Below are 14,338 nucleotides of genomic sequence, written 5' to 3'. Positions count from 1 at the left end.
TTCAGACTGATACATTCTGACATGAAAAAAAGGTTAGTGTCTCCAAAACCAGGAAGCACAATGTTCCAAGTTTACAGCACAGAGTAAATTTGATGCGTTGCATGAAATCTTTATTCCAGGAAGCCTTAAGGAATGTGTGCCATCTTCCTAAGTTTATTGAAGAATATGAAATGGACTCTTAACCGTAGAGAACACACTGTTGGTTACCAGAGGGGGGGTGGTGGGGGATGGGTGAGACTGGTGATGGGGATGAAGGAGGGCACCTGTCGTGATGAGTACCGGGTGAGGTACGGAAGTGTGGAATTACTGTATTGTACCCTGAAACTAATATGGCCCTGCATGTTAACTGGAATTTAAATAACAACTTTAAAAAGAATATGAAATGGAATAAATGGTAGTCATTTGAAATTAAAATGGTAATTTTGGAATAAAAGTTTTCATAGGTGAGACGATGGACTCTGAGAAACAAACTGAGGGTTCCAGAGGGGAGGGGGGTGGGGGGATGGGTTAGCCTGGTGATGGGTATTAAGGAGGGCACGTACTGAATGGAGCACTGGGTGTTATACGCAAACAGTGAATCATGGAACACTACATCTAAAACTAATGATGTAATGCATGGTGATTAACATAACAATAAAAATTTTAAAAAAGTTTTCATAGGTGATCAAGTTGCAGGATAGCTAAACGTTTTAGATTTTCAACTCATCCATTCAACTTTTACTTGATGACATTTTTGAAATCATATTTTCACTTACAGTATCATTAGATTTCTTTTTTAGGGGGAAGGTAGAGAAATATATCCAAACACATCTGTAGCATGGTAGCATTGAGAGGTGGACCTGCCTCCTTCCTTGTGGTGTAGGCACTGGGTGCTGCAAGAAAACCTGCTGCACCCTTGTCTCTCTGCCCAGGAATTTCAGTGTTTCTGCTGTGATCCCGAACGTGGTCAGGTTGCTTGCTCTCAACCTGACTTCAGGGAGGCGCGCGGAGTTCAGGGCGGCGGCTGCAGACCCGGGCTCTGCTTCCTGGGATTCGGTGGGGCTTTGACCAGGAGTAGCGGTGTCCCATGATCCTAGAAGTGTGAGTCTCAGTTTATTAGCTCTGGGTCCCTGGGAAGTTAATTAATCCCTCTGGATATCTGTTTGTTTCCTCTTATGAAGCAGGGAACAGTAGTGTCCCTCTTTATTAGTGTACTAGGGAGGATGCATGAGCTCGTGAGTATAGGGCAACGCGGAGTTGTGCTTGATGCATATTAATCAGTCAACAAATATATATTTTTTAAAGATTTTATTTATTTATTTGACAGAGAGAGACACAGCGAGAGAGGGAACACAAGCAGGGGGAGTGGGACAGGGAGAAGCAGGCTTCCCGCCGAGCAGAGAGCCCGATGCGGGACTCGATCCCAGGACCTGGGATCATGACCTGAGCTGAAGGCAGACGCTTAACGACTGAGCCACCCAGGCGCCCCAATCAGTCAACAAATATTAACTATTAACATTAAGTATTGAGCCACTCTGAGAGACTGGGAAAATATGGAGGTACGGTGTTTGTCAGTTGGGTGCTCTGGGCAGTGGGAGCTGAGATGGAGGTAGGAGGGCAGGAGGTGTATTTGTGGAGGGGCGCTAACACCTTTGGGAGATGAAAGGGCAGGAAGCGGGCCCAGGGGAGCCTCAGGCTGCCATCCTAGCCAGCCTGACAAGGAGCTTCTGAGCAAACGCTGCCTGACAGAGGAGCCTGGTATGGGCAGGCCCTAGCAACCAACCCCCCCCGCCCCTCGCCCCCAGTAGGGCCTGGCCAGGGCTGCCCGGGAGGAGTGTCCTCTGGGCTGGAAAGCAAGCTGGGGTGGAGCCTGAAGGCACCAGGGCTGCCCGGGAGGGACATATGGGCAGTACACCTCCAGGGACTGCCCAGGAGACATTTTGTTTCACTGTGGTTTCTTAACTCACAAGGGGATTCGAAATAATGTATTTCCTACCACCCCCCCCACCCCCCGGCTCAGAGGTAAATCTCACCATCTCTCTGCCACTGAGGATGATTAGACAAGAGATCTTGAGGAATGGTCAGGGAAAGTGGAGGTAAAAATATGAGTGTCTCTAGTGTGTGGTCACAACACACATGAACACAAAAGCCACACACACACACACACACACAGATACACACACGCATTTAGCTATGTGTGGAATGAGGTGCACGAGGTCAGCCCGTTTTAGCTCTTCGCTGCCTGTTTTGCTTGTCATGAAGGAAAGTGTTTCATTTGTTGTCATACTTCCTCTGGGACCACCAGGTTTTTCTCAAGAAAACCAACAAAGTTGCTATCCTGTGTCTGGGAGTCTGGGTGAAAAACAGTGGGCTTGCCTCGTTTGTAAGCGGTGAGGCTGTCCAAGGCAAGCCACATCCTGCCCAGGCTTTCTTGAGGCAGGTGGTCCCAGATGGAGGCCCAGAGCGAGGAGCCGTGGGAACCGGGCTCTTGTCATGGGCCTGGGGCAGCCATGGGGGGGAGCGCTTGGGCCCCGCTCAGTTCCGGGGCCGTGCGGGGGGCGCTCCGGCTGCCTCTTACAGTGGACCTTTCTCTTCTAAGGAAGCAGCACAGCTCTTCAGCAGCCGTGGTGAAGCTCTCGGGGATGAGATGTTCCTGTCTGTAAAATGAGGCCGTGGTCGAGATCTGAGAGAAGTAGTACCAGTAGAGCAGGGACTGTTTTTGCACATCATGGAAGAAAAAAATAGATTAAAATTGCCTTTAAAATATTTACTATAGATGTGTATTTTAGTCATGATTATAATAAACCATAATTGGCATTGACTTAAGTGTTAAAACGTGAATATATTCTTAGCAAGGCTGTGCATGTTGCCACAGTATCTCGTTGTCTGCAATGTGATGCCAGATGCTCGAGCCTTCGGTCACACGGGCCTTGCTTTCTGACCACATGCAATTCACGGCAAAGAAACCAGTGAAGACACGACGTCCAAATGAATAGGTTGGCAGATTATGGGCAAAGGATACATTATAACTGTTTAAACCCACAGGCGTTATCAAGTTAAAACCGCTACAACTGTAGTCACACTGGAAGAGTGGGTCCTTCAGGGGTGCAGATGGAAAAGGAGTCAGGTTTACTGCTGTCATTCCGTAACTGCTATTTAGCAGCTTGGCTTATATTCACAGTTCAATCTTTAGCTGTTTCTCTCAGCTGCAAAATCATGAGTGTGTGCACAACCCTTTTCTCTACAAAATCTCGAAACTGCAACAACTGCCAGCTATTCTGTGTTAAACGAATAATGATGACATTGGGTTCTGGTGGCACATGATATGAACTTGGATACATATTTGAATATGGAACATGTCAGGTTCATGTGGTTTCAAATACTGAGAAAGCACTTCTTTGTGCTTATTGATATGTTTTCATGGTCTGCACTGTTATCTGGTTCAAAAGATCACATGACAGATGATCTCTCTGGTACATATAATCCATGTAATTATAGTGAGGGTTTCTTCTGCCAGTGGTGGTGAAAAAACCCACACACCTTGGGGCGCCTGGATGGCGCAGTCGGTTAAGCATCCAACTCTTGGTTTTGGCTCAGCTCGTGATCTCGGGGACGTGGGATCGAGCCCTGTGTCAGGCTCTGTGCTGAGCATGGTGCCTGCTTAAGACTCTCTCTCCCTCTGCCCCTCCCCGCCACGCACGTGCCCCCCCCCTCAAATAAATAAACCTTAAAAAAAAATCCATACAGCTTACTTCTTTTTTAGCCTCTGATATTTTTTATTCAATTTTACTCTTGCTTTTATTTAAAAACTTGAGTTTGAGTGGTTTCCATTAACAGATATCTTAAGATGACAATCCAGTCTAGAATGCTGCCAACTTGAAGCTGAACACAGCCCCCAGCCCTCGAGCTGGATATGAAATCTAATTTCAGGCCTGGTGCAATGCAGGGAGGTAGGTGGTTTGTAAACAGCCCTTGTGACAGCAGAGCACAGCTGACAAGCACTGGTTCTGAGGCGGGGGTGTGGGGGGGTGTTCTCTCGCTGTCTGACTGGTTGCCCTGATCGTAGTTCTACCTGTGGTGCATCTGACAGAGCCACACGGGGTAATTAAAACTACAGGTTCATCATTGGTGGGATCATCCCTTTGTGGTCCTGTTACAAACTAAGGCCTGTCTTCATTTGTTATAATGAAAGGCAAAGGACAATTCATCCACTTTACTAAAAACTATATCCTTTTTTCCCCTCTTAACCGAAATGTACATGTGAATATTAAAGCATACAGAGAATCAAAAGTCACTCTCTTTGTTAACGAAACCTACTGTAGGGCCAGTCTTGGCCTGTGGCATGCATTTGCCATTCCCAGACTGCGTGCTCACTCAAGTTCCTCTCCGCCCTGTGACCCATCGCTGTGTCTGTCGTGATGGCCAAGATTGGTAGGTTATTCATGTCTACCCATTTTTTTCCCCAGAGGGGCTGGAATGGTCTTATGTACAGAGAAGGAACATGTTAAATATTCATCTGGTTTAATTGAATGTAATATACAATCCTTAAGATTAATCTGAAGTTTTGGAGTCATTAATGGTTCATTTTTTTCATAGCATAGAATTTATTTGCTATTATCTAAGATAGTGAATTATTTAAGTAAAAAGGGAAAGTTCTTTCCATGAGATGGATCTCAGCAAGCTGTTGCTGCTTTCATTTACATATGATTACTGATGATATTAAATTAGGAATGTGGGTAAGAGGAGGAGTGGCAGTCTGAAGATTTGAAAGGTTAGGTTACTAGGTGTTGCATGGCACATTGCAGCCTGGGATCTGACACTTGCTGAATGACCCATGGTCCACCGGGGTGTGCATCAGTGACTTCAAATTTCCATGAATATTAATAAAAATGGTTGGATATCAGTTTAAAGGACAATGAATCAATTAACATGTAATAACATCATATACTTTTATTTATAAACATGCACAAATAACTTGTTCTCTTTGAGGACATTAATTCTTCTACCTTAGTTTCTTCTGTCACTTCTTCAGCACTGAAATTTAATGGTGTACTGAGGTGATTTATATTTTTTTAGAACGGTTTCTGAAGTGTTGCCCAAAATACCAGGTTTTTTTTTTTTTTTTTTTTTTTACACAATTCAGGTGATCTCTGTAAATTATTGAAGAATCAAGAGCTGTATACATATATCAGCCTATTTATATTATAGTACTATTTTCCACCACGGCCACCCACACCTTGATTTTATATTTTGAAATGTTACTGAACTATTAAAATATAGAAGAGCTTGAGAATATCAACATCTACCTACCCACCACCTATTTTATCAAATGTTACCATTTTGTCATACTTCTGAGTCTTTAAAAATCAATAAATAGACTTCTAGTTTCAGCTCAGAGATGTAGAGAGCTGCAAAGATGTGCCTCCTACGCTTACAAGAAAAAATCTGGACAGATTGGAAATTGACAGAGAGCTGAGTTTGCAGAGTGAACAGCCATTTAAAACTCTGGAGAGAGGCACTTTCTGAGACATAAGGCCTGAACATTTGTTCACCAGAGGCAGAAGCCACCAGACACCACAGAAGTAGGTAGAAAGATCAAGCTAAAAATTTGACAAATGGCTGGAGGCTGTATGTGGGCTAGCTTGAGAGTGTGAAGCTCTTGGGGGCAGCAGAGGAGTAGGAAGGTGTCCTATCCTTTTGCAGGCTTTTCCTCCAGGAATGCCACTTGGCTCTCACAGGGAAGACTGGGGAAAATCTGAAGAAAACTCCTGATGCAGGCTGGAGGTGCTGGCTCAGGAGCCACTGAGAAATCCACTCAGACTTTTTTCCCTTAAGGAACAAAAGGCTTATTCTGCAGTGGGAAGGGTGGGGTCTGAGGGCACTGGTGAAATACCATTGCAGCTGGGGGGAAAATTCCATCCGGCCCAGTGCCCCCACCTCACCTAAGAAAAGTCTTAATCTTCTGGGAGAAGCGCCTCAAAGCTATAGACTGAGAACACTGGAGGATACCCAGTGCAGCTGGGGGAAGGGGGTGGGGGAGCTCTATTCCTGGAGGAGGGACAGAAGCACTTGTGGAGGCTGACTGCCAGATATAGGCCCACTGTGCACTCCAAATATGGAGTCTTGGAATATTTGCAATCCTCCCCACCCCGCCATAGCAGGCTATCAAGCCTCTAGGAATAACAACAGTGGATCATAGCGGGGAGAACTGCAAGAGACAGACTCTCTCTGGGGAACAGCACAAAGGGAAGCCCCAGAGCCAAGGGGCGGGGCAAAGAAGATCCCTAGAGGAATTTGAAGTTTCTCATGTCTATAGGAACAACAAACCTCAACATGGCCCAACCTCTGACTAGATTAACATAAATCCCCGCACATAAGGTCTCATTTACCTCAGTATCTACTGCCCTATACAAAATGTCTGGCTTTCAACCAAAAATCACAAGACATGCCAAAAGGCAAGAAAAAGCATTCTAAAGAGACAAAACAGTCATCAGAACCTGACACAGATATGACAGAGCCATTGGAACTATCAAACTGTGTATATATATATATATATATATATATATATATATATATATATGTACATTACCTACCTTAACCCCACTGAGTACCCTTTATGTGCCAGGGGCCATTTTAAGAATGGTCTTAACAAAGTCTATACTCTTAGTGTACATTCTAATAGAGGAGAGAGAGCATAACTGCAGACAAGCAAAAAAAAAAAAAAATTTACAGATAGTGAAATATGCAGCAAAGAAATATAGGAGGGGAAAAGGATAGTGATTGGTGCAGTGTGTGGGCTGTTTCAGCCAGAGTCATTAGAAAAGGCCTCTTGGGGGAGGTGAGATTGTAGCTCATACCTGAATGATTAGGAGGCTCCTGCCATTACTAAGAGCCATCTAAGTAGAGAACAGCAAGTGCAAAGGCCCTGAGGCATGAACAAGCTTGGACCCCCCCCCAGTATAATATTAGTGCTCTGGAAGGTAACAGTGTTATGAGAATGTTGCTGATGAGAGCAACCCCTGCAGCTGTGTCACTGTCAAGGCGGACCTAGGGAGGAAGTAGTGGGTGGGTTCTCTCCTGCTCACATTCTTTTTCTTTAAACATGTACAGAAATTACTCTTCTTTCCCCTCATTTTGGAGGACCAGGAGACTCTGTAATACCTTTCTTGTAACCATTTCGGGACCTGGCACAGAATGAAAAGGAACATGAATTTGCTATTGTGAGTTAAGGCCTCATTATTTATCCAGTAGAAGTGTATTATTTATTCTTCTTTGTAATTGTAGAGAATGTGCATTAACTCCGTTAATCCTCACCCTCACCCCCCACCCTGGGTAGTGATTATTCGCTATTACAGATGGAAAAACTGAGACAGTTTGAAGATTGCAGATCTATTGATGAAGATGAAGATTGCAGATCTATTAAAGGTTAACCTTTAATTCAAAACCTTGGTATTTGAACCCCAGTAGCCTTTGTGTGATTGCATTGTAAGAACTGAAAGGATGGGTATTCTTTTTTTTTAAAGATTTTTATTTGTTTATTTAACAGAGATAGAGAGCACAAGTAGACAGAGCAGCAGGCAGAGGGAGAGGGAGAAGCAGACTCCCCACTGAGCAGGGAGCCCGATGTGGGGGCTCGACCCCAGGACCCTGGGATCATGACCTGAGCCGAAGGCAGACGCTTAACCGACTGAGCCGCCCAGGTGCCCCAAGGATGGGTATTCTTAAAGGATAGACTGATGAAAGCAAAATGAATACAGTTGTTTAATTCTTATGTTAACTCAGTTGACGTTAAAAGCATTGGCTGGCAAAACTGCCTAGGGAAGTGGGCTTAATAAGTACGTGGTGAACCATCTATCATTTGTTCATTTGCTATGAGTGCTTCAAACCTGATGAAAATGGGTAAATAGTTTAACATCCCAGTTCCCTCTGCTGTCTTACTACTACATATGTAACTATATAATATTAATACCGTGAAGGCAATATTGTCTGGCACTTGTCTACTGAGAACATTCTGGAAATCAGCATTTGTGATCTCAATAACTGTTACTATAACTGGTATCAGTCTACTGTTTTGTAGACTGCATTTTTCACCTGTTCAAATGCTTTTTATTTTTTCTATAATAATGCTTATTGTTTGAGAATAAATAAATCATAATAAAAATAAACCTTAAGGGGCACCTGGGTGGCTCAGTCCGTTCAGGGTCTGACTCTTGATTTCAGCTTGGGTCATGATCTCAGGGTCATGAGATCGAGCCCCGAGTCAGGGTTCATGCTGGGCGTGGTGCATGCTTAAGATTCTCTCTCTCCCTCTCCCTTTGCCCCCTCACTCACATGCACTCTTTCTCTCTCCAAAAAATTAAAAATAAACCTTAGTAAGTACACGTTTGGAGAGGGAGAACTTTGCATTGGATGAGGAGGATGATTATATCCATTGGTTTCTGTTTTTTGCCATTAGAGGAAAGGACTTTCCCATGAACACCTCTCTTGACACATGAAAAGTTGCTGGTGTTCAGTAATGAAGCATTTATTGAAGGAAATGTAATCTGGGTGGAGTTTTCTCTGACCAGTAATAATAATTGAGCATCTACTGTGTGCATAGTTCTTTATCTGTACCATTCATGTGGTATGACATCCTGGGTGAGAAAAACAGCAAACTTTTATACAACACTTCCCATGGACCAGAGAAGGTAAGTAACCTGCCCAGAGGAGCACAGCTAGTCAGTGCTAGACCTGGATTTGAGCCTGTTGGTTCAGAGTTCAAGTGCTCGCTCACTCCTAATTGTACTAGGGTACAGGATACCTGGGTGGCCTTGGCTATATTAAAATAACAACAAACCAAACTGTAATTAGCATGAGGGGGTACCCAAATCTGTCAGGTTCTCAGAAACTGCTGACAATCTTCACTGAGCTTTGTGTTAGGCTTCTGTGAGTTTGTTTTTTTTTTTTAGAGATTTCATTTATTTATTTATTGAGAGAGAGTGTGTGTGTGTGTGTGTGCACAAGCAGGGGGAGGGGCAGAGGGAGAGGGAGAGAGAGGATCTCAAGCTGACTCTGGGTGAAGCCCCAGGGCCCGACTAGGGGCTCGATCTCACAACCCCGAGATCAGGACCTGAGCCGAAATCAAGAGTCAGGTGCTTAAACAACTGAGCCACCCAGGCGCCCTGAGTTTTGTGTGTGTTTTTTTTTAATATGCAGCCACCAAGACTTTTTTTTTTTTTAAAGATTTTATTTATTTATTTGAGAGAGAGAGCGAGCACATGAGAGGGGGGAGGGTCAGAGGGAGAAGCAGACTCCCTGCCGAGCAGGGAGCCCGATGTGGGACTCGATCCCGGGACTCCAGGATCATGACCTGAGCCGAAGGCAGTCGCTTAACCAACTGAGCCACCCAGGCGCCCCACCAAGACTTTTTTTAATATGGAGCCCCATTCAATTGGGACCCCCCACTTCCTATGAAAGCCTTATGATGGTACTTGAAGAAGGGAAATAAGCATATAAATTTTTAAAAAGTTTCTTCAAGTATATTGATTTTTAAGAATGGGTGCAATTAGTAGTTCTTATTAGTTCCAAGAATTCTTTAGCCTGGAATGCTTTGGTTCCACATAAAGCACTTTAATATCAGAGCCGTTGCAGGTTCCGCTGCTTTGACAGGAGTATGGGAGTCGAATGTGGCGGGTGGCTTTCAGTATGTGCAGTACTGCAAGTACATGGCTTTAATTGAAAACACAGGCTGTGTCTAGTCTTTGACTCCCTTTATATTTAATCTGACTACTCATAGTTTCTGGGAGGGTGGGGAGGGGGGAGCAGGATTTGGCCCTGTTGTTGTTCGTCAGTAAGATCCTGAAAAATTTTGCAGTGTGAATTCTGATGGTGACCTCCCACTGCTTCTTCTCCCGTTTGTGAAGGCGAAACAAAACACTACCTAGGAGATTCTGAAGCCAGATGGTGGTGTAGCCCAGACTTCTTAAACACTAACAGTGCCCTGTTGGGGGAGATGGTGTGGGGGGGTGGCGGGAGTAGGGGTGTGTGTGAGGGGAGAGCCTGTTAAAATGAAGATTTGGATTCAGGGGGTCTGGGCTGGGGGCCGGTGTGTGGTGGCGGGGGACTGAGACTGCAGGTCTAACGAGCCCTCAGGGGAGGCTTACTTTTAGTAGCCAGGGTGTAGCGGGCCCTTCTGTCCCCAGCCCTGTCTCAAGGCTGTGTCGATCATCGGAATCACCTGGGGGAGTTTGAACGCATAGCTTCCCAGAGCACAACAGACTGAGTGAACTAGAGTCACTAGGGCTGAGGTTACACAGATATTTGGGTGGGGGGAGTTACTGACGTGGTTTGATAATAAATCTGTCAGCTTTGTCTTTTTTTGGCGGAGGGGTGTGTGTGTGAGTAATTACAGCTTTGAAAACTTCACTGTAGGAGTCAAATTGAGATGTTTAAAGACAAACTCTCTGACATCCTAAGAACTTCCTGTTTGACCTCAACTCCATGGGAAATCTTGACAGCCACTCCCCTTGGAAGGGAACTGGCCGGCTCTTGATGATTGTGTCCAGACTGGCTGAAATCAGAGAGTGCAGAGAAGAGAGAGAGAGAGAGAGAGGACTTAATGGTTAGTTTGCTGAGCTGCTTCGCATTAGATAATGTCTGTGGAGGCTCCCGGAGTGCGTCCAGGGGAGCCGGGGCCCAAATATGGAAAAGAGGAGCCATGACAATGAGGTAGGAGTTGAAATTACCATCGCGATTGTTTAAAGCGTTATTTCAGCACTTGCCCACACACCTGGGTCTGGGGTTTCATTTCTCGCCCTGCTCCGAGGGCCGGACAAGCTGGGGGGCTTTGAGGGTCACCCCTTTCACAGTACGACTTTTTCTCTTTTTGATAACTGAGACTCTACAGCAACTGAATTTTTAACATTTCTGAAATGTTATTATTATTAGTCTTTTCCCCTGAGATCATGTAGGAAGGTAAAACACCAGGGGGAGATGATCTTCCCAGTGTTCTACGATCTACTGGGTCCCTTTTGAAAAAGTCCCTTTCTTTAAGACCAAGTGTTTCCCATGATTGCTGCATTTATAATTTTCTTTTCCCCAGCTCCTAACCTTGTCTGAGGGTTAAAAAAAATAAGGGAAATGCCATGATCAGGAAAAAAAAAAGTTGAGTGTGGGAGAGCCAGAGGCAGGTTCCAAGTGACCTGGCTCTGACCCACACCTGCTTTCCTACAGTGACTTCAGGCCCAGCAAGGGACACGGGTGCCCACGACGTGTAGCCCGAACCCTGTGAGAAACCCCTGAGCCCCAACCGTGCTGAGCGCCTTGTTTCTCTCTGCTCAAACCCTCCCTGCTGCAAGGCAAGGTTCTAGGACATAGCCTGGTGGGTGAGACAGACCCAGAAACCCACTTTTCTAACCCATTGTGGTGTGCATCTAGTATGCCAAAGGACCCCAAAGGGAGGGGACCTTAGAGCCTGGGGCAGGAGAAGAAGGACCAGATCAGGTGAAGAGGATGGTGAGAGTGACTGAGGAAGTGTCAACAGAAGCCTGGAGGGGGAAGCAGTTTGAGAGGTATCTGGAAGGAAGCCTTGCCAGGGAGTAAAATGGGAAGTGGAGGTGGGGGGTGGGGGGTATGCGAGGTCGGGAGGTGACAGGCGCCTTGTGTACCTTTGTAAGGAATTTGGACCCTAGAGGTGATCAGAAAGCATCAAAGGAACGATTTTAAGCAGAGGCATGTTGCCGTCAGATGTGGATGGAGGAAGACTTTCTTTTACAGGTAGATTTCTCCTGAATGAGCATCTGCCCCCATGTAGCTTATTTTAAAAATAGCTTTATTGAGATCTAACTTGCATACCGTACAATTCACCCACTTCAAGTGTCCCATTCGATGGTTTTTAGCATATTAAAGAGTTGTGTAACTATCACCACGATCCGATTTTCATACACATCCTTTGCGCCCCAGAGAAACCTTGTGCCCATTTGCGGTCACTCCCCACTTCCAAGCCCAGCTGCAGGCAACCAACTACTCATCTTCATAATTTCTCCTTTTTCTTTAACATTAAGGGGAATGTCTTCTGTGAGTGTATTCACTTCAAGGAGTCTCTTTGCCAAATTACAAACTCTTGCTCTTGACTTCGCAGCTATTGCTCAGCTCGTTCCTGTCAGCAGTGGTGTTTGCTGTCTCACCTAATGCGCAGGCTGCAGGGTGGGTGGACCCCAAGGGCAGTGTGTTCATCTGCTCAGGGTGACATCAGAGACCCGTGTGCTTCTCGTCTCTCCTGCACGGTCGTCCTGCCAGTAGCTCTGGCCCAGGGCTGGCTTCTCTGTGGTTGTCAGGCAGCTGTAGAATAGCATGGCCTGGCAGTGGGCCACTCTGCTTCCTTGCTCACAGCTCGCATGTAGGAGGAGTCCCTGCTTGTGTGAGCTTAGTTCCTGTTGCCCACCCTGAACCGACTAGTGCCTTAGAATTAATGAGTCTGCCCCTCTGCAGCTGGAGGGGGCTCTTTGGGGGACAGGTGGCTCCCTGTGAGCGACTACTAGTTGACTCCACTAGAAGGGAGCCACCTCTGCTGGGCCGGCTCTGTGAAAAGCATCATCAACTCAGCTCTCACCAATTCAGGAGTTCATCCTAATTTGGTCAGGGGGTGCCCTCAGGTTTACCTTTGGACAATGTAATAGTGTGGGCGATAGTGGGAATGGTGGTAACATGAACCTATGAGGGAAATAAATGATTTAAGTAGCATTAGAAAAACCTGTTTGCTTTAGGATCGGAATGTTTAAATACATGACTAGTAGTAAATGCTAGAAAATTGTTCTTATCTAGTTATTAAGTTAGTCCCTTGGAATCTCTCCTTGGGGGAAAATAAATGAAATGCCATCCTGAATATGTCAGTATTTGAGTTACTATGTGAACTTGAAATTAACAAAAATTGACTTTCTTTCAAGTATAATTCACGCTTCACTAAGCCAAGTAGACATTCTGCCTGTTATTTGGACTTTATTAAATTTTGCTTTAAATGTAATAAAAAATGCAAGGTAGGCCTCTGCTTTGCAAAGTAACTGACTTGATTAGGAGCTGTATTTTCAAGTCTGTTTTGGAGTGAGGTTTGTCCTCACGTAAGTAATAAGCATTTGCTGGTGCAGCTCTTTAATGGTGAGAACGGATGTTGAAGAAAGCAAACACCATATGCCCTTTGTTTCCCGTGCATGTCCCCTCCTGGAGGCTGGGTGGAGTGTTTCAGCTGTCTCGAATAATCTCCATTTTGCTGTTACTGCAGACTTTGCGGTTCTCCCACTCTTCTCTCCGATGTTACAACTTCTTCCTCTTCCTCCTCCTCAGTCAGAAAGGTTCCATGCTCTCAAGTGTCAGAGATTGGGTTAATTTTGAAAAATGAGTTTCCCTTGATTTGTGACAGAAATTAGTACAGAGAATTAAAAAAAAACCACACCACCCAGTGTGAATGTGTAGTGGGAGGGGCAGGCGGGTTGGGTATGGGACAGGATGCTTAGAATAATTCTGCTGCCAAGTGAATCAGAGAGACTTGCAGCTCTCGGCGAGCACGGAACCTACTCCCGCCCAGAGTTCAGACACAGTCAGCCCGAAATCACCACTTCATACTCCACAGAATGGACCCTTCCGCAGCCAAAGCCCCGAGTGCTGCAGACACGTCTGAGACTGTAAGTAGGCCATACATCTGGTTCGATTGCTCTTATGTCTGCATCTTTTGTAGCCTGTTGCCCGACTACTTTTTAGGCCAGGAGGGAGGAGGCATGATGGGGAATTTGGTCCCAGCTCCGTCCTTCCGAGATGGTGAGCAACACTGTTTTCCACTCAGACCTGGTCTCGGTTTTCTTGTTTGTGACGGAAGGGAATTTCTTTCCTCAGGCATTCCTCTGGGACAGAAGTGGCTTTTGGCTGAGTCCCTTTAGTAGTGGCATCTGTAAAGATTTTGGACAGCCCTGCCATCTGGTGTGAGGGCTCTTCCCTTCTTCTGACTGTGATCGATGAGTTTTGTCCAGGGGACACCCCAGCCAGTGGGGGCCCCCCCCCCCGCCCCCCGCAGGCATCCCTTTCATCAGTGAAGTGTCCCTATCAAGGGCTGGGAGCAGGTAACACTGCTGAGTCAGCTGGCAGGTTTGGAAGCCTGGGATGAAGCCAGGTGTGGGATCCAGCTTCCCTGTGATGGGAAGGAGAGAAGAATGAGATAGAAGGCAGGACAGAAAGTCAGCTTGAGGTCTCTTCAGAGCATTGTCCTGCTGCTAGATACCAGTCGAGGTGGCGGGCAAAGCTCAGATCCTCACTCTGCCAACTTTGGGCCACTGACAAATCTCTCTCCTTGTCTTACTCTTCCCATCTGAAAATCACTGTCTTTGCCCTTCAC

The 14,338-nt window shown here is 45.8% G+C and overlaps 1 protein-coding gene across 4 annotated transcripts in view; it reads left to right on the top strand.

The window, feature by feature from the left end:
- Window positions 1–14,338, top strand: part of SH3KBP1 (SH3 domain containing kinase binding protein 1) — a 335,649-nt gene that overhangs the window by 73,202 nt on the left and 248,109 nt on the right. Inside the window, exon 1 of one of the 4 annotated variants that reach the window (XM_035000508.1) lies at window positions 13,570–13,634. The exons of the other annotated variants lie outside the window; for them this stretch is intronic. Within the exon in view, the coding sequence (XP_034856399.1) occupies window positions 13,584–13,634 (51 nt within the window). The 5' untranslated portion in view covers window positions 13,570–13,583. Of the gene's footprint in view, window positions 1–13,569; window positions 13,635–14,338 lie in introns of those variants that run through there. 4 annotated transcript variants of the gene reach the window in all.

Source organism: Mirounga leonina, unplaced genomic scaffold (assembly GCF_011800145.1).
Source record: "Mirounga leonina isolate KUSES-001 unplaced genomic scaffold, KU_Mleo_1.0 Mir_101595, whole genome shotgun sequence".
Classification (NCBI taxonomy): Eukaryota; Metazoa; Chordata; class Mammalia; order Carnivora; family Phocidae; genus Mirounga; species Mirounga leonina.
Note: the sequence above shows the minus strand (reverse complement) of the source record. Positions and strands in the feature narration are given on the sequence as shown.